This window comes from Verruconis gallopava, assembly GCF_000836295.1.
Source record: "Verruconis gallopava strain CBS 43764 unplaced genomic scaffold supercont1.23, whole genome shotgun sequence".
In the NCBI taxonomy this organism is placed as follows: domain Eukaryota; kingdom Fungi; phylum Ascomycota; class Dothideomycetes; order Venturiales; family Sympoventuriaceae; genus Verruconis; species Verruconis gallopava.
The window spans coordinates 209,126-227,611 of record NW_015622159.1 but is presented as its reverse complement, the minus strand read 5'-3'; the positions used below and the strand labels follow the sequence as shown (position 1 = coordinate 227,611).

At 49.0% G+C, this 18,486-nt stretch overlaps 10 protein-coding genes across 11 annotated transcripts; 5 read left to right on the top strand and 5 right to left on the bottom strand.

The window, feature by feature from the left end:
• Positions 1-1,826: 1,826 nt before the first annotated feature.
• PV09_06573 (uncharacterized protein) lies at positions 1,827-2,441 on the bottom strand. The gene is made up of 2 exons (XM_016360236.1): positions 2,156-2,441; positions 1,827-2,083 (listed from the first exon to the last, which is right to left on the bottom strand). The coding sequence occupies exons 1-2, from the start codon at positions 2,228-2,230 to the stop codon at positions 1,853-1,855; spliced, it is 306 nt and encodes a 101-aa protein (XP_016211948.1). The 5' UTR covers positions 2,231-2,441; the 3' UTR covers positions 1,827-1,852.
• A 5-nt stretch (positions 2,442-2,446) lies between these two features.
• On the bottom strand, positions 2,447-3,395 carry PV09_06572 (uncharacterized protein). The gene is made up of 2 exons (XM_016360235.1): positions 3,254-3,395; positions 2,447-3,206 (listed from the first exon to the last, which is right to left on the bottom strand). Exons 1-2 carry the CDS (start codon positions 3,268-3,270, stop codon positions 2,612-2,614), a joined length of 612 nt encoding a protein of 203 aa, XP_016211947.1. The 5' UTR covers positions 3,271-3,395; the 3' UTR covers positions 2,447-2,611.
• A 126-nt stretch (positions 3,396-3,521) lies between these two features.
• PV09_06571 (uncharacterized protein) lies at positions 3,522-5,899 on the top strand. The gene is made up of 6 exons (XM_016360234.1): positions 3,522-4,345; positions 4,396-4,675; positions 4,726-5,252; positions 5,308-5,508; positions 5,562-5,618; positions 5,668-5,899. Exons 1-6 carry the CDS (start codon positions 3,660-3,662, stop codon positions 5,717-5,719), a joined length of 1,803 nt encoding a protein of 600 aa, XP_016211946.1. The 5' UTR covers positions 3,522-3,659; the 3' UTR covers positions 5,720-5,899.
• Positions 5,525-10,185, bottom strand: PV09_06570. 2 transcript variants are annotated; one of them, XM_016360232.1, is made up of 4 exons: positions 10,055-10,185; positions 6,236-10,001; positions 5,970-6,180; positions 5,525-5,912 (listed from the first exon to the last, which is right to left on the bottom strand). In XM_016360232.1, the coding sequence occupies exons 1-2, from the start codon at positions 10,082-10,084 to the stop codon at positions 6,888-6,890; spliced, it is 3,144 nt and encodes a 1,047-aa protein (XP_016211944.1). In that variant the 5' UTR covers positions 10,085-10,185; the 3' UTR covers positions 5,525-5,912; positions 5,970-6,180; positions 6,236-6,887. The 2 variants fall into 2 exon arrangements, with proteins under 2 accessions (XP_016211944.1, XP_016211945.1); XM_016360233.1 differs by lacking the exon at positions 5,525-5,912 and having other exon boundaries at positions 6,180-10,001.
• Positions 10,186-10,335: 150 nt separating this feature from the next.
• Positions 10,336-11,627, top strand: PV09_06569 (uncharacterized protein). Its single transcript, XM_016360231.1, has 3 exons — positions 10,336-10,559; positions 10,703-11,028; positions 11,099-11,627. The coding sequence occupies exons 1-3, from the start codon at positions 10,488-10,490 to the stop codon at positions 11,538-11,540; spliced, it is 840 nt and encodes a 279-aa protein (XP_016211943.1). The 5' UTR covers positions 10,336-10,487; the 3' UTR covers positions 11,541-11,627.
• On the bottom strand, positions 11,535-12,704 carry PV09_06568 (uncharacterized protein). The gene is made up of 2 exons (XM_016360230.1): positions 12,477-12,704; positions 11,535-12,421 (listed from the first exon to the last, which is right to left on the bottom strand). Exons 1-2 carry the CDS (start codon positions 12,557-12,559, stop codon positions 11,665-11,667), a joined length of 840 nt encoding a protein of 279 aa, XP_016211942.1. The 5' UTR covers positions 12,560-12,704; the 3' UTR covers positions 11,535-11,664.
• A 329-nt stretch (positions 12,705-13,033) lies between these two features.
• PV09_06567 (uncharacterized protein) lies at positions 13,034-14,267 on the top strand (the record flags this gene model as incomplete). The annotated part of the gene is made up of 4 exons (XM_016360229.1): positions 13,034-13,077; positions 13,136-13,646; positions 13,702-13,971; positions 14,040-14,267. 4 exons carry the CDS (start codon positions 13,034-13,036, stop codon positions 14,265-14,267), a joined length of 1,053 nt encoding a protein of 350 aa, XP_016211941.1.
• Positions 14,268-14,614: 347 nt separating this feature from the next.
• PV09_06566 (uncharacterized protein) lies at positions 14,615-15,070 on the top strand (the record flags this gene model as incomplete). Its single annotated transcript, XM_016360228.1, has 1 exon — positions 14,615-15,070. One exon carries the CDS (start codon positions 14,615-14,617, stop codon positions 15,068-15,070), a length of 456 nt encoding a protein of 151 aa, XP_016211940.1.
• Positions 15,071-15,502: 432 nt separating this feature from the next.
• On the top strand, positions 15,503-16,828 carry PV09_06565 (uncharacterized protein). The gene has a single exon (XM_016360227.1). The coding sequence runs from the start codon at positions 15,549-15,551 to the stop codon at positions 16,632-16,634; it is 1,086 nt and encodes a 361-aa protein (XP_016211939.1). The 5' UTR covers positions 15,503-15,548; the 3' UTR covers positions 16,635-16,828.
• Positions 16,829-16,907: 79 nt separating this feature from the next.
• On the bottom strand, positions 16,908-17,698 carry PV09_06564 (uncharacterized protein; the record flags this gene model as incomplete). Its single annotated transcript, XM_016360226.1, has 2 exons — positions 16,908-16,948; positions 16,996-17,698. The coding sequence occupies 2 exons, from the start codon at positions 17,696-17,698 to the stop codon at positions 16,908-16,910; spliced, it is 744 nt and encodes a 247-aa protein (XP_016211938.1).
• Between the last annotated feature and the right edge of the window lie 788 nt (positions 17,699-18,486).

Below are 18,486 nucleotides of genomic sequence, written 5' to 3'. Positions count from 1 at the left end.
AACCTTTAACGACGTACGAGGGGGGGGGGGGGGGGGGGGGGGGGTTGGAGGGCGCCCGCGGGAACGAGCTTGTATTCTCTTTTAAGTACCAAACCGGACTGGATTAGCCATGTAGAGACTGGAAGGGGTTTAGCTAAGCCGTTGCTCACTGCAGGGACGTTCTGAAGGCGGGCTCTGAGGTTCGCAGGCAGGGCTGGGACAAGTAGAGTTTAATGCGAGCTTGGGTCGGACATGGTGCACCACCACAGGCTCACCACGGGCAGGCTGGAAGACACACATGGGCACAAGGAGAGCGGGCTCTGTGCAGGCCGGACCTGGGATGATGTCGCTATTGTTTTCCATGCCGGCGTTCGGCCGGGATGCGAGGGCGTGGTCAAGCCCTCGTGCGAGCGCGCGTTCCCTGTCTGAAGGACCTCCCGGAGGATCGAGAGCGCGTGGCGCTGGCGGTTGGCGAATCAGCGCGGTGGAGCCCAAGGGTGGGCTGGGCCGGTGGCTTCAGCGGCCGCAAGAGCTTTGGCCAACGGAACTGAACTGCGTCTTCTCCGCCTGAAGACTCACGCACGCTCACGCTCACTCAACGCTCACGCTCGCTCACGCCCACTCAACGCTCACGCTCGCTCACGGCCTCGCACGCACTTGAACTCACTCGCACGCACTCGATGCTCACGCCCTCCGCCCTCGCCCAAGCTCCAGCCTTCGCCCTTGAGCGCGAGTCGGCGTCCTTTCTGGCCACCGCCGAGCACGCCCTCCCGACCGTCCATTCCATGGAACCCGCTTCCGTCCTCGTCATGCACCTGTCCCTCCCCCGCCAATGCCTGTTTTCTTTGCTCTGCTGAAACCGAATCTTCTTCTTCTTCTTTCGGCGCTGAAATAGTGCGGCCCACCCCAGGCTAAGATCTGCACGTAGCTGACTCTTTCAGCACGCACGTTTCTGGGGCTACGCTAGTTAGTGCTGTACTGTGGTACCTTCGCAGCCCGAATTTTATTTTTCCTTTTCTTTTTTTTATTCCCCTTCCTTTTCTTTACCGAACCGCGCCGCCTGCCCTGGCGGGAGGCTTGTCAACTCACCCCAAAGCCCGCTCGTAATATTTCCGGCCTCGTGGTGCTTGCATGTATGCGCTGTGCTAGCATGTCCGTTTTATCTCAACAGTCGCTTCATCGCTCGCATGGTGTCATGCTCGTGGACCCTTACGCCAAAATTGTGCAAAAAGTCACGCTACACTCGTCGAGCCCCTTTGCGAACCCGTCAAAAGAACGGTGAGCTCGTGTTCAACCGTGTGCAATCGAGATCTCTGGCCAAAAGATCCACGCTGTGCTCCCGTAATTAGTGCTGTAAAAAAAAAAAAAGGTCGGCATCAAGCGTTGCGAACGAGCACTTCATTACTCGAGCAGCCAAGCAAGCCTCTGAGCACCAAAAGGCACTCCCTACGAAGGAGTGCGCCATACACACGGTTCACGGGTGGATCGCTACGTGCTCGTTGGCGTTCGCGCATGGACGGGTACGTAAAGCGTTGGACGGGCGGACACTCAACCCAACTATCGACTTGCGTTCAAAATTGGGAAGGTGGACCGTATGGAATCAAATCTTAGAATGTACCTGCCACGCGGTAAAAAGCGTTCTCGGAGAATATGGCACCATACATGTAGTCGCTATTCTTCATGCAGCTAAGTTCGTGGGATCTCAATGGACGGCTCGCGGATTCGCAAGCCGCATGCAGCATCAAACCCACCAGCTGTTGATTGTGCTCCAAAGACCGGATGACGATGTGGTGCTGCGTGCGTTGAGATGAGGGCAGGTATAAGAAAAGATATGCATATATGTACGTATTGATTTTTTTTTTGTTCTTGTTCCTTAAAATAAAAAGCAAAACCGGCTAGCCTTACTCCTGACACGCAACGTTTTGGTGCAAGACCATGTGGCAATTGGTGAGATTACACTTTTGACGAAAAGCTGCCCATGACTCAAGTCGCCCAAAACCATATGTCCTGCAGTTCGCATGCTGATATGGGGCTCGCTTGTCATCATCGTGCGGAGAAGTAGGACTTCGATTGCGCAGATCGGGGGGGAGCTGCAAGCTTCGGCCTTTTGGGAATATTTGCCATTGAACCTTGATCAGTTTCGGCGAGCGTCAGTACCAGGCTGGCTCTTTGGTACCTTGACCAGACCCTCGGTCATCGGCAGGGATTTTTTCTTGCTGCGGGTACGAAGCGCCAGGTAGCTACTCAGCATCCCTGCCCCATCATTTAGCGGGCGGGCGGACGAGCGCCGAATGATAAATCTTCAATGCGACAATGATGGCGCGACGTCGACGACGGAACATCCAGGCTGCGGCCGACAGTGTAGGTGTGCGGGTGTATATATATATATATATATGTGTGTGTGTGCATCTCGTCTGGATCGCTGGGCACCTTTCACAGAGCCAGAGCCGGAGCCAGAGCACACGTGGATCTCCCGCCTTTTAGCTAGAAAAAACGGTGCAAACTCCTAATCGCGAAATCGCCACTTTGGCTCATTCTTGCTCGATATCAACCCACCGTGTCGGCTCGACGTGGAGGAGAAGGGCTGCGCCGCAAAAAGCTGCCTCTCTGAATCTGCTGCCGATCACTGCGGCTAGGGTCGTTGGCTCAAGGCATCGCACCACAGTCGAATCTCTTGAGCCTTTTCCTTGCTCGGCCATGTCCTGTACGTTTTCTTCGCCTCTGCGAACCCGAGACTCTCGACCACGTTGGTCACGAGTGCCTTGGCAATCTTTTCCTGAGGAAGAGATGACGCTGCATAGCACAGCAGACCCCGAACAGTCTGGGCCTGTCCGGGGACACGTAGCTCGCCTAGACGGATGGTGACGCCGTCTATCTCGTAGGACGTGCCGTTTACGACGGCGAGCAGCATTTTCATCACCCAAAGCGTGTTGAACTTCTCCGTAAGCAGTTTGGCAAACGGATCCCCCTCTTCCGAAGGGATCGAGACTGTAGAGAAGTCTTTTCCGGTGTCGATCGCCAGGATCGTCTCTTCGTGGAAGTGAGACGCCCGAACGACGTACTGCGTGTCAGACGAGGGCTTGCCATCAGGCGTAGTCGCTGTCGAACGCAGCGATCTCAGGCTCAGTCCCCAAACGTGGGGCGTAGCTGTGGGATATTTAGAGAGAACCTTTTCCTTGATAGAGGGAAGTTCTTGAGCATGTTGCAGATCAATGGATAGACATATTCTTTTATCATCAGACAAATCGTGCTGCGCCTGGGGTGGGATGCTTACACGGCCGTAGTTGACATGGCTAGTTACTTTGACGAAGAAGCAGTTGTGACGATGGTAAGCAATGAATCAGCCAAATTGAGAGCAAAATTGATCGATCTCCGCTCGCAGAACTGTTGATCTAAAGCTCCAAGGTAACTCACCGATATTGGTAAAGTGACGTCTTTTAACTTTGCCATGTTGCTCTGCAAGTGAAAGAATGGCTGGAGTCACGTGCATGACTTCCATGATTTCTCACCATGCCTGTTTTGGCGTTTCCTCAAGGAGAGCACGTCGGAGTTTGTCAAATCAACGGTTACGAATTTTGTTCCAATTTTGAAAACCTAAAGAGATTAGTAATTTCTGCGCGAGATTGAGATATAGCCTAGGATTTGTCGGAGCCAACCTAGAGGCGAATGGTCGAGCGAACATGAGTCGCTTGATCCGGCGATGGAGCATCACTGGTCTAGCAGCGCTACTGTGTCTCTTCATCTTCTACCGCCTTTACGAAACGAAATGGGAACCATCAAGCCTCATCAGCAAATCTTCTTATGGATTGCGTCGGAAGATCTCATGGAGATTACGGAAAGAAGTATTCCCCTTGACGTCGTATCTCACTCTTCCCACCGAGGAACCCGCTGAAATCCCGGACATTCAGGCGGTATTTCCAAACGAGTCCGGTGAGCGGCAATCCTGGCGTCTGAAGAGACAAAAGGCTGTCAAGGATGCTTTTATCAAGTCATGGAGAGCCTATGAGAAGTATGCATGGCTTGAAGACGAGGTGACACCCCTCACTGGACTCTCGAAAGAAACCTTCGGCGGCTGGGGGGCCACACTTGTGGACGCACTAGACACGCTGTGGATAATGGGCATGGAAGAAGAATTCTCCAAGGCCGTCAACGCCTTGCACAGAATTGACTTCACAAGAGCGTCACGTGAAAAGCTCAACGTTTTCGAAACGACAATCCGGTACCTTGGCGGGCTGCTGAGCGCCTATGACCTCTCCGGCGAAAAGTACCCAGTCCTTCTCGAAAAGGCCACCGATTTGGGTGACATGCTGTACGCTGCATTCGACACGCCCAACCGTTTTCCAGTTACGCGCTGGTATTGGGAGAGGTGAGTAGCACGAGGATCATATGCCACAGGGCCGCGACTCATTTTTACAGTGCTGCCGCGCAGTTCCCGCAAGAAGCTCCTTCGCATGCTTTGGCTGCTGAAATTGGCTCCTTAACGTTAGAGTTCACCAGACTGTCCCAGCTTACGGGAAATCCAAAGTATTTCGATGCCGTGCAGCGGATCTCGGATGAGCTAGAACGACAACAAGAGCTCACAGGCATCCCTGGACTCTGGCCTGTTATGCTCGATGCGGCAAATCTGAACTTTACTAGCGACAACACGTTCACGCTCGGCGGTAAGGCGGATTCACTGTACGAGTACATTCTCAAGGTGAAAGTTGTGACGCTTCGTTTCGGCATTTGATGCTTACATGGCCATAGGAATATCTGATGCTAGGGGGGACCTTGGTCCAATACCAGACAATGTACGAAAAGTTTGTCGCTGCTGCGAAGAAGCACCTTTTCTTCCGTCCCATGATTCCTGATAAGAGCCGAGATATCCTGATATCTGGAACCGTTCGTAAGCTCGTGAATGGGGACTACAAACTCGATCCAGAAGGCCAGCACCTCACTTGCTTTGTCGGGGGGCTATTAGGGATCGGTGCAAGGATTTTTAAACGGCCAAACGACCTGCTCGTAGCAAAGAAGCTCGTCGATGGTTGCATCTGGGCTTACCAAGTTTCGCCAAACGGCATCATGCCAGAACTTTTTCGAACATGGCCATGTGCCGACCCTGAAAACTGCCCATGGGACGAGGGGAAATGGTACGATGGCGTGCTATATCACGGTCCATCCATAGATTCAAGCATCAAACCAAGCACAAATGAAGAGCATGCTAAGTTGATCATCGAGCGCATGAAGCTCCCAAAGGGCTTTACAGATGTTAGAGACGCGCGATACATCCTAAGGTACGTCAATTTTCTTTGACTCCGTGTCTGTTCATCCTCACTCACGACCAATCAGGCCGGAGGCTATCGAATCGGTCTTTATCCTGTACCGCATTACTGGCGACCGGAAATATCAAGAAGTCGCGTGGAACATGTTTGCCGCTATAAAACGAGCGACTGAGACAGATCTCTCGTTCGCGGCCTTGTCGAACGTGATGACGAACCCGCCTAGCAAGGTGGACCAACAAGAATCTTTCTGGATGGCAGAGACTCTGAAGTGTGTATCTGAATCACCGATTTGAGCCTATGGCGGCTGCTGATGCGTTCAAGGTATTTTTACTTGATTTTTAGCGAGCCGGATCTACTAAGCCTGGACGACTTCGTCTTGTAAGTCACATGTGAGATTCCAAACACGCACAAGCTAATGCAAGTTTAGCAACACCGAGGCACATCCGCTGAGAAGACCCAAACCTAAGGTTAAACAGTGATCGATTGAGGGATTTTTTGCTTCGCATAGTTCTATGCCGCTGAATTATTGTATGATACCCGCTAATGCGAAAAGCATTGGCAGTAATGGTCAATGTAACGATCTGCAAGCACGTGCCACGTGCCTCCGAAGCTCATATGGATCTGATAATTCTTCAATGCATCAAATCAAGACTACATCATCTTCCACGTACGCTTTTCCGTGAAATTAGCGGGGGAATCGGATTCCTTGCGAGCTCTGAACGGACTAACCATGCAGCTGCTACCCGGAAATACTACTCATGCCTGCCAACACCTCTCGTCATGGAACCAGTCAACCCACCACGTCCCTCGGCAGCACGAGGAACTGGTATAATGCCCAAATTAGGACATACGTCATTCTTTACCACTCGTTTTGTGTCGTATGCTGGACAGAAGATCAAAAGCATTGGATTGTCGCATCTTCCACACTGGTGAGTGTGCACTGCGAGTGCGTCAGCTGGTCTCTCCCGGCTATTGACTCGTCAATAGGTACGTACTGGCCACGCACGGAGGATCGTGAGGGCAGAGCTGGAAATGTGTGTATTCGTGGAAGCACATCAGAGACGGAGATGAGTGCCGTTTGTTCCCAAGTCCGTATCTAACACCAAACGCAAATGTAGAATAAATTTGTCGTCAGCTTGGTCCTTCAGCTTTGTCCTTTCGGTGATATAACTCAATTGTGGAAAAATTTGTGGAAATGCCCGAGTAAGAAACTATGCAAGGAACTTGCTGTCAACTTCGCCAATGTCTGATTTATATCCTGAGCTATCTCGAAGTGCTCGTTCTATCCTTTGCAGAGCGCGCGTGACGGGCTTCCTGAGGAAGGTTACCCACTCGTCTGCCTCATTTACATATTGTATTTCATCGCCCTGCCTCCTTGTGCCAAGGTCGCAATTGATTGTCGTTACTAAGAAGATTCGTCCGACGGAACATGTTGTCCCATGTTTGTGATGAGCCACATCGCGCCATAGACTGCGGACAAAGACGTCACACAAACGGCGGTTCGCGCAAACAACATTCTTCACTTTCAAAATTGTGGTAGTGCAGCTGCAGGTTATAGAGACGGTTAATGTTCGCTTTAGGGCCTTGATCAATTCCGGAAATAAGCCTGATTTGGCAAGGTTGGATGAGGCGAAGAGTTAAGCCGCTTCAGCGCAGCGCAGCCCAATTGTATTCAGAAGTAGCCAGTAGTTTATTTGACTGTGTTACAGTCAATTCAAAATCTTCGGCCAAATCGACACCGACCTGTGATCTCTGGAGCTGTTCCCGGTCAAGCCTGAACAAGGCAAGCCATACAGCGTCAGCGTTCCTCATTTCAAGAGCCTTGTATACTTCTGGTTTTGATGTGAGAACTGGCGAAAGCATCTCCACCACGTCGTCGAATATTGCATCATTTATTGCTGTGTGAGTGACAATATCGACTAGCATGCAAACGAGACCATCCCAGATGATCCTTGAGGGTGCGTCGACATAATGCGGCTGTGTAGTTCCTTCTTGAGTCATCTTCTTCGTCCCCCCAGAAGTGGCGATTGAAGAAAAAGATATGGAGTTTGAAGTTTCGCCTGCACGCTTCGTCTGCGACCCCGGATTTCCAGCTCGACCCGTTCTGGTTTTCCATATTTTGCGGATCTGCGGCCAAGCCTCTTCTATCCTTCCAGTCATAAAGTCCCCAGCATATTTACAAAATAAACCAATAAGACGCAAACTCCCAGACACAACATATGGTTCTGCATCCGAGATTCGTGGAAGTAAAACAGGCCAAAGTGTATGTATAAGTGGTAAAAAAGAGTTTTCATGCCTTGCAAGCGCAGGAATCGCTACCGAAAGAAGATCTAACAAGGAATTTCGTAGGTCCGAAGAAGACACCGTTAGGTAATGCTGCGTCAACCTGGATATATTCAAGAGGATCGCGTAAGTCCGTGGAGCTGGCGGTTTATCTTCGGGCTCTTCAATTGCGGCATCATAATCGCCATCTTCCATCTCATCCTTCCTCTTTTCTCCCCACGGCTTGCGAGGGAATTTCTCGGCTCCGTCTTCATCTCCATTTTTGCTTGCAGATCGCTGGCGCATTTCGTGAATTAAGGAAACCAGTCGGTCGATCGACGTAACTTCTTGCCTGTTTTTTCTGAAATCACCTTCTTGTCGACCATCCGTAATGGCTAGCTGATCTGCCTTAGCACCTTCGTTTACAATAACCTTCAGAACCTTGAACAATAGATCCACCAACTTCGGATAACCGTGGAAGAACTCCAGCGCAGCAAAAATGCTTTCCACCGTATCATCGAGATACGGAAGGAGGGTAGGGCCAGCTAAACGCACCATCATGAGCAGTACTTGCGGCGCTTGTGGCGATATGTCGAAGGTGTTAAGACGCAGAGCCACCGCATTGACAAGGTAGTCAACGTTATCAACGATGAGGTCACAACAGTTGGAGTAGCCACAAGAACGTGTAATGATGTTCAGAGTAGTCATAGCATGGTTTTGAAGCGATGAGTTCCCAGAGCCAAGGAAATGCAGTACAGGGTAAAGAGTATCGATGAGCTCCCCACGAAAAGCTTCTTTCAATTGTGTCGCCTGTAGCGCCACAGTTTCCAGCGCGAGTGCTTGCAGCCGCCAGTCCGTTTCCTTAGCTCCGGGGGTATCTGATAATGTTGAAATAGAAAAATCGTAAAGCTGCTCAAGGAGTTCTTTCTTGGCATCAGATGAGCCATTTCCAAAGGTGAAAAAGTCGTCTATGGTTGCTCCTGGAGAAGTTATTGCCTCTCGGACCATGTTGAGGACAAGCCAGAAGCTTGCAATCTGGAGATCTCCAGTGCAGCTGTAGATGGACATGATTATGTCTTGAGCTGCGGAGAGAGACGAATCGTATGTGCTAATTTCCCGCGTAAGAGCAGCCAGGTCGTTAACTGTGTCAATTTGAACTTTACGCAAAGCAATGATGTTTTCAAAAGTAGCGGTGCTGGACTCGGGCGCTCTCGAAGTCCGTATAAGATCAAGCGATAAGGGCACGGTGACTTCGAATACGGTAGACTTTTTCATGTCTTGATTCGGGTTTTTGATCGCGCCTGCGGTGCTATCTCGCAAATTGATTGCAAGATCTCTATTGATCACACTCATGTCAAGGCCTTGATCCTTCAATAAACGAAAGGAAAGAGTGATCTGGTGAATGCGCCGGTGTTTCTTCGTCTCATCAGCTGAATCCATAAGCCGGGGCAAAGACATGATCCAGTAATGCAGACTTGATTGCAGAGTTTCTGCGAATTCCGTTTGCGTCGTCAAGAGGTGTCGCAATTCGGCTTCAAGACGGGCCTCTTGCGTTGCCAGTGTCAAAGTCGCTTCTAGGACCATGCTCACGCTATCTGCTAAAGAAACTGGACAGTATCGTAGTATTGCTACGCAGAGTTCGCCTAGAGCAAGCCTAACATTCTGCCTGTCATGCATCTGAAGTTTCATGATGTTAGCTAGTGCCATCTTGATCTGTCCAGCTGTCGCCTTTGCCCATTTCTTGCTCAATCCTTTCTCATCCTCATCCGGTAAGTTCTGAACGAAAGCGTCTCCAAACAATAACGGAAAAATATATGTCAAAAGACGTAACGCTTCCGCGCTGGCAATTGACCACGTTTTCTTACCAGTGCCTCCACTCAGCACTTTCGCAAGGCCACTAACGATTCCAGGTAAGAAGCTTGTGCCCAAAGCATCTCGGTTTGAAGGGCCTAAAGCACGGACAAAAGCATTGAGAGCAACGACTGCAGCAACTTGGACTTCTTCGCAGCCACCACCTAAAACGCCCCTCTCCAAGATAAGTGATACGGCTTTCCCCAGGTGCGGAATGTTTTGTGCATTCGCCAGGCTCTCCCCAAGGGCAGTAAACACAATAGCAAAAGATTTGAAAATCGTGGTTTGTAGCTCCTCTGACTTGCTCGTAGAATCCTGCTCGGCAACAAATGAATAAAGAATCAGAAGTTGCATACCAAGTTCTGGTGCAATATTTCTCGACCACGCATGTTGCAGAAGTATGAGAATGCAATCGAATGTAAGCTCACGAGCGTGTAGTGGTAGCTTCTCAAGCGACCTAAGAACGTTGGAGAGTGGAAAGAAGACATATTCCGCTAGTTTATTGTTCAAGGAATTTTTTTCGATGGAGACTGCGCGTAACACTTTGAGCAACTGATTGAGATCTGTAGTGACTTCTTGTGCATCTTTGCTGGTCTTGCTCATGAACCTAAGCGCCGACTCGCTTAATTTAACGCAGGCGGGTTTCAACTGTTGCTGGTCAGACTTGAGCATGACCGTAAGAGGTTCATTGAAGACAGCACCTGCTGAAAGGCCTGATCTCTGACTTCCATCTTGTTCCGATTATAGTCTCATTGAAAACATTATTGCAGTTCGGTGCGATATCCAGCAAGTTCAGTCGGACAAGAAGAGCTCTGGGACCAATTGATAATCCTTTGCTCTAATCACATTCACGCCACAAAATCGTGAGCTGGCGGCCTCAGATAATTGTCCAGCGTAATTCTCATCTCGTCGTGCCTCAAACTACGGTTCAAGGAAGTATTCAGCCAGAGCGTTGAACCACTTGCCGAGCACCCGCGGCAATGTCTCTTCCCCACATATACCCTCTTGAACCCCAGCGCTGTTGCGCTATGTGAAGGTATTCCAGAAACGCTCTGAATTGGAGCTTGTACATTAATTTTCAAAGTTGTTAATCCACAGTCAATTGTCCCGTTCATTCACAAAGAATTTAAAATCATGTCGTCGTTCAAGCCGTCATCCAACCCACCCAAAACATCTAACTATATCTTGTCTTATCCTGCTGATCATGTACGTGACTGTTCTTAAATCCTCGCCGCTGTGTACACGGATGAATTGTGTAGTATTCCCAAATAAGTTTCAAGCTTGAACAGTCGCGTCCCTTTTCTCAAGCTCGTGGTCAATTCTGCCACGGCTAATTTGCCAAATGTCAGGTTCTGCTCATCACAATCAACCGTCCGACGCGGATGAACTCGCTACCCTACGCTGCACACTGGGAGGCCGATTCTATCATGCAATGGTTCGATAACGAGCCCAGCCTCCGCGTCGTTGTGGTCACTGGTGCAGGAGATAAAGCTTTTTGCGCCGGTCAAGACCTCATTGAGCAAGGAGAGGTGAAGAAGAACCCGCAACCACGCCAGATGATGACACACCCACCGAATGGCTTCATGGGAATTAGCAGGCGTGTGGGTAAAAAACCAGTCATTGCCGCCGTGAACGGTTTCGCCCTAGGCGGGGGCTTTGAGATTGTGCTTGGATGGTGCGTTCTCTGCCTTCTCATGTCACATCGGACGACTGTTGACGATAGCTAATGTTTATGAGTGGAACAGTGATATGATAGTTGCCTCACCACGCGCTACCTTCGGCCTCCCAGAAGCAAAGCGTGGCTTGTTTGCCGGCGCAGGTGGTCTTTCTCGTCTTGTTCGCATTACCGGCCTTCCCATCGCAACCGAAGTCGCACTTGCCGGCCGCGTCCTTACCGCTGAAGAAGCTCTCAGATTCCAGATCATCAACAAGGTTTCCAAAACGCACGAATCTGTTGTGCAAGAAGCCGTTGACCTAGCAGCATCCATTGGCGATATGAGCCCCGATGCCGTGATTGTGACAAGGTCTGGGTTGAGACAGGCTCTGGAGACAGCTAGCGTGGAGAGAGCGTCACAGCTGACGAACGAGAAATACGGTGCGGCGTTGGCAGCGGCACCGAATACCATGATTGGGCTGACTGCGTTCGCGCAGAAGAAGAAGCCGATATGGCAGCCGAGCAAACTGTAAAAGGGCTATGGTGTCCCCATGCAATGATGCCACTATATGATAGTCCATATACAGATACACATAGCTAAAAATTTTCCCCTTCGCTGATTCTTCTCTTCTCTGGTTATTTTCGTACGCTCATGCACTATGCCGACTCCAAGACCTTTCTAGCGTCATTGACGACTTTCTTCACATCCTCGTTCCCTCTTTTTGCGACCTCATCCATCAACTTCTGAGCCTTCTGCAGATCATCTGGCCGCAGAGTTTCACTGATCGCCATAGCCCTAAGCTTCTTCTGATGCTTCCCCCTCGCTTCCCTAATCTTTCCCAACGCAACTTCCTCTGCCTTCTTCGTCTCTTCTAACGCCTTTTGCCTGCTCTCGCCGGTCGGCGGTGGAACTTGTATCGTCAACTTGGTGGGTTGATCGGGTGTCGGTCCATGAGGAGTCAAGTTAAGGCTTGATGTGAGAATGGCAGAATTGATGGGCTTGACAAATGACTTGTCATGCGCTAAGATTTGGACATTTCGACCCTTTGCGATGACCTGCGCAAGATCCTTCACGCGCTCTGTCCTCTTGCTCTCACCGTCCTGTATTGTGACCTTGAGCGCTTCGAGCTTTTCAGGGTTGAAACGACCGCCTGCTCGCAGCTGAGATAGCTCGTGCGTGAGATGCTCTATTGCCTTCAGAATTTGTGACTCTAGGTCGGAGAAATCAAATGCCTCGACAGCCGCTGCCTCTCGTGAGGCGCGATCGTCGCGAGGATTGTTGTCCACCTTTTCTTTGCCTCGATTGTTTTTGCCAGACTTCTTGAAGGCTATTGAAGATGCCGAGAAAGGCCTCGTTGCAGCAGGCGCCAAAAGACGTGCTGGTTTTTGTGTCGAGATAGGCGATCGTACCCTACTGCAAGTAAGGTTTTAGCAACTTTCATAGTTTGGTGGAGAAGACTTGCTCTGACCATCTTGCGCATCGAATGGACAGTCTGCTCGTTGCCGCAGCGGTTGACAAGGACGTCTTCTGCATAGATAGACGTAGTGACATGATAAATGTAGATAGTCGATTTCAATGGCCGTTGAGACTGTGTTTAGGGTAAGGTTTCGTCATTTCGCAGCTTTGGTCTCCAGCACAGGAACAGCACCCGAACAGCTTTGACCACCAATCCGGGGATACGGGAGCTTCAGCAGCTTCAATAGCATGCGCTTCTGAGCAGGATCATCGTCCTCCATCATCTCATATTACTAATAATTTCTCCACCTTCCTGGATCGGGATGGGGTTCAAGAGATGGATTTAAGCGGCGTTTGCGTGGGCACCGATATATATCGGCGTCTTCATAGACCCAGTCAGCAGTCGGCGGTGGGGTATTTAAACAGGTCTCGGCATTCCTCTGCCGCTGATTGACAGTGACTCTAACTATAGCTTAAGAGAAACTTTGGTATTGGTTCTGTCGTTCAAATTTACTTGACCTTTAAATCTCTCAATCCCAAAGAAAGGTAGCCAGCTGCTTATACGTCGAGATGGCTGTAGCAATGAATCGAAAGCTCCAAATGGAGTATCAAAAGTACGCTACAAACAATCAAGCAACTTAAGCGTGAACTTTGATGCTAAAGGCTCCCTAGCCTAGGAAATTCGGGACTCAAGGTATCCAAAATCATACTGGGGGCAATGTCCTACGGTTCTAGTGACTGGCAAGAATGGGTTCTTAATGAAGATGACGCACTGCCTTTGCTCAAACACGCCTACGACCTTGGGATCAACACCTGGGACACTGCAAATGTGTACAGCAACGGCCGATCTGAAGAGATCATCGGCAAAGCCATCAAACACTACAATATCCCACGCTCCTCACTTGTCATCTTGACTAAGTGCTACTTCGGTGTCACGCTTGTGGAGGGCGCACAGCCCAGCATCGCTGAGGTGAGCAAGAATGATGGATTGTGGGTGAACAGACAAGGCTTGAGCCGGAAGAATATCTTTGATTCCGTGGAGAATAGTGTGAAGAGATTAGGCACATATATAGACGTGCTGCAAATCCATCGCCTGGATCGCGAGACGCCTAAGGAGGAGATCATGCGCGCGCTGAACGATGTAGTTAACACTGGTATGGTCCGGTACATCGGCGCCTCTTCTGTATGTGCTTGCGGTGGATATCCACAGTTTCCAGCACAGCTAATTCAAACGCCAGATGGCCGCGTGGGAATTCCAAAGCCTGCAGAACATCGCTGAGAAGAACGGCTGGCACAAATTCATCTCAATGCAGAACTTCCACAATCTTCTGTACCGCGAAGAAGAGCGAGAGATGATTCCATACTGCAAAGCTACCGGCGTTGGTATCATCCCGTGGTCACCAATCGCGCGTGGTGTGCTTGCCAGGCCGTTCAGGTCTCGAAATACTCTACGAGAAAACTCAGATAACTTCCTAAAGACCATGGTTCGTGGTCGGGAAACTGAAATTGTAGGTTCAGCTTTGTCAAAACTCTGCCAATGCTTAATGATGTGCGCGTGCTGATAGCGTGTTGACAGGATGAGAAAATAGTCAATAGGGTGGAGGAGATCGCGAAGAGAAAGGGCGAAAGCATGGCCAAGATTGCAACCGCTTATTCCTTGAGCAAAGGCTTCTGCCCGATTTTGGGTATGAATTCAAAGCAGAGGATAGATGAAGCCTGTGAAAGCCTAAAGGTGAAGTTAACGCCGGAGGAAATCAAATATTTGGAAGAACCATATCTGCCCAAGCCAATTGCTGGCCACTAGATGAGTTGTGCGAGTGAATGATAGAGGAAAAGCGTATGCGTGCAAGTGCAGAAAGGCTGTTTTCTTCTTCTATGAGTTCATCATGGCATAACACATTGCTTTTGAGTTCCACATTGGAGAATGCATCGCCGCAAGGACGAATCTATAGTTTACGTGTTTGTAGTCTAGGTGCACGTCACGAGCTGCCAAGAGGGTGTGATCATCGTGAGAAAAGCGTTGATTTCATCATGCTGGCTTACTCCCTTGACTAAAACGCAATCTTATGTAACACCGGTGCGAGAGGATCCGTGTCCTTTTATTCATTTCAACGGTTTTCAGACGAATCGAAAAAGGACTCGTTGACCGTCATGCCGTATTTAGCCCACATCTCCCTTATTGTTCGAGATTATGACGAAGCGATAGAGTTCTACACACGCTTGGGCTTCGAACTCATAGAGGACACTACTATACCGGAGCAACAAAAAAGATGGGTCGTTATCCGCCCACCAGTGACCAGTTCTTCAACTACCATGGGTGGTCTCATACCACAGCGAGATTCCCATTCCAGTAGTGAAGGACAGTCTCAAGGCGCGACAATTCTGCTCGCGCGAGCAAGCAACGCCGAACAAGAAAAGTTCATTGGCAATCAGGCAGGAGGAAGAGTATTCTTGTTCTTGGTAACCGATGATTTTGAAAGGGATTTCAAACACTTTTCGGAAATGGGCGTGCAATGGGTGCGACAACCGAAAGTCGAGTCATACGGAAGGGTTGCCGTCTGGAGAGATCTTTACGGCAACCTCTGGGATCTTATTCAGTACTCCTAAATGCTCGAGATAAAAAAGCAGTTCTAATTTACTGAATTATATCGAATGAGAATGAGCTCGGCAATCTGTCCCTCTGCATCTTTTGACAAAGAGTGTCCAGTGGACACGAATGCAACCACGTTCTCTAATAAAGGTGGTCTCCCCAGGATTTCGATCACGTGAATCATCGTCATCTTTATTTTCTGGACAAGCCTGGAATTTTTACTACACATTAGATATGAACAAGTCCTTGAAAATGACGAACAGTACTCAACCTTTAGATTTTAAAAGTTTATAACAGTGACTTAACAGGACAAAAAATGGCATCAACACGAGCAGGATATTGCTGCGACAGTAAGCGCGCGAAACGTGTTTCAAACACCTGAGACTATTTTTCGTTGAGAGAATGTTCACATATACACATTAGCAGATTCCACCTCCAGGATAGACAATCTACAGTCACTGAATTATCTTCAGAGCAGAAAATGACTCGGTCAAAATGGTCAATTTGCTCATCCTCTTAAGCTCTTATCTTCTATCTGTGGCCGCTGCTACATACCCGTCCACATGCTCGTATTTCACGGGGAAAAAGCATGATATCTCAAATTTACTATCACTAAAAGCCTTGAACCACACATGTCACGGACAAACAAATATCTATCAAATTCGGATGAGTCCTGGAAAAGGGCTCGGCGTCTTTGCTCTTCACGACCTTGAAGTTGGTACGGTCATAATGCGCGAAGCTCCAATACTCAAGATCAAGCCACCAAAATATGCAAAGGGGTCGGGATATCCAATGGCTGCAGTCAGTCAAATGTTAAGACAGGACTACGCTTTTCTATCGACCGAGGATCAAGAGGAAGTCATGAGTTTAGCGTACTATGGTACGGAAGAAGAGAAAAACGCTAGCGATCCGCTAGGCCTCATATTTAGGACAAATGCCTATAAGAGTGGAGAAGAGATTGGACTCTTCCCAAAGATCGCACGGATAAACCACTCCTGCCGGCCGAACACAAGTTACTACTGGAACGCGCAGCTAAATTTAAGGGTTATGTACGCGAACCGCAAGATCAAAAAGGGCGAGGAGATATTGGACTCGTATATATCACTGTTACTTCCTCAGGAGGAAAGACAAAAGCTGCTCAAGCCCTACGGTTTCACTTGCAATTGCGAAGTTTGCTCAGCCAGGAAAAAGGCCAGGCGCGAAAGTGACAGGAGACGGACGACGATAAAGAAAGGGTTCGTAAAACTTGCTCCACAGCTGACACTTGGCGTGCCAGCCGACAACGAAGCAAAGAAGCAGGCAGCAGAGGATGCCAGATTGAGTGCTCAACTGGCTGAGCTCGTTGAAAAGGAAGGCTTGGCGGATTACTACGCCACTGCGTACAGAACGGCCGCGCTCAGTTTTGCTAGAGTGGAGGATTGGCAGTCAGCAACGATATGGGCGAACAAGGGCTATGAGTGGAGGGTGATGGAGGACCCTACAAGCTCGTATGCGTTGGAAATGCACAAGCTGACCAGTGATTTCATAGAGCAATGGAAGAGCGAACTCAGGAAGAAGTCTTTGTTGAAAGATGGCATTTAGCATGATCACGTTCCGTGGAGGAGAGATATCGTTCCATTCGATCAAGTTCTTCAACATTGACTCTTTCACTGTAGCTACGGCCCCGTCTCGACAGGTAGCCTTTGTGCTGGTATTTTACACTCCTAGGAGGACAAGATGTTTTAGCGCCTCATAGCAATAGCTCGTCATCTTCACCAAGGCAGTGTACATTAGGGGCAACGATTCAGATGCAAGTGAAGACATAGCTACTTGGCGGAAGCACATTTCTCCATCAGAAAGCTGACCTTGAGTCGCTCATAAACGGACAAGAAGGAAATTCAAGGCATCAAGATCATCTTCCGGTTCAGAATGTTTGTAATATGTCTACAAGCCAGTTTTCTACTCCCGCTTTTAAAGTGTGTCCTTTTATACGTGTTTGCCTTAAGCCTCAGATCCGGTAAATGGCCGGTACACTCCTCCTCGATCTTGGCCAGTTTTGACTCCACCAGCTTACCCTCCCGTAGTCCGTACAGTTCAGAAAACATCATGATCATAGGCTTCCACTTTTCAGCGTCAACGCGGTTCTGATATCCGTCCAGCTTTAAGCCTCGGTGTATTCTGACGTTGACGATTCGCAGTTCGAAGACCAATATGCCCCCGAAAATCGGCAGGCCTTTGAACATCTTATGCGTGTTCACGAGCTCAGCTTCCATCACGACAGGGCATTCCGTAATGCCGGGCGACGCGATCTTTAACGATGGTAGTGGAGTGACGTTTGCACATCTGAACTTGTCCTTAACGTGTGTATAACCGCGAACCTGTTTACTGTCGGGTACGGGACTGCTGCCTGTCGTTCTTGCAATGGCGTTGACGGCGTGTTTCATGTCGTCAGAGGGCAGGTTGAGCGTGCAGTGCCCATTCCTTTGAATGTTTCCTGTAGTCTGGCTGCTAGCATCCAGTCCGATCATGCAGCTATGACTCAGCCAAAAAATTGAAGGTATAGGACCAATATTGTGGCTTCCATCTGGATTCGTAGTTGTGATGAGACAGACTGGAGTGCCCCAGTAGAGAATTGCCGGAGAGATCTCAGTGAAATTTTCAGCCATTGCGCTGATCCCCATACTGCGTTGACAGTGTTCGAAGAGTTTTGATACAGGTCTTTTTGTCTTAGAGCGATTCAGGGATGGTGGTTCTACCGTGGTTCTGCTCAGGACATGCGCGGCTTTTGTAGAACCATCTGGGGTCAAGTAACCGCGGAAATACAGCTTCGCCGCGGACCTCTTAAAATTAGTTCATGACAATTCTCGCTAAAGATGACCGTAGCGACTGAAGTCCTCTGCTTGCCAATAGGACCATTTAAAAGCAATCATGCTGTGATTGGCCATTTTGATGACAATCCCCGCTTTTGACTTGTCTCTAAATACTAGCTCACTCTACATAGTGACGAGAAAAGATAACATTAGACTGAGAGAATCCTGTGACTTATACGGCTTTGCGAAATCTTAAGACAATTAATTGTCTTCTGAACAATTGGCATCAGAAGTGGGTTCTCCTGGTCTGTGTGTGGAGCCAGCGGACGTTCGAGGGTTTTCTCTTCCTTCTTCGCAAAAGGAAGACACAGTGAATTAATTTTATTGCCAGAGGAAGGGGAATCGTAGTTTCGTAGTTTTGAAAGAAATACCAAGTCATGGAAGTATATAGGCGAGGTTCTTACGAGGATATACAAAAATCTTGGGCAAGAAGATGCTATCGGTGGAAAGTGCGAGGGAGCAATTGCATACATGTAATATCTAAGTTTTAAGGTATCTTACTTGCCTAAAGTTGCTAAACCATGGTGTTTTTTTTTTTTTTTTTTTTTTTTTTTTTTTTTTTTTTTTTTTTTTTTTTTTTTTTT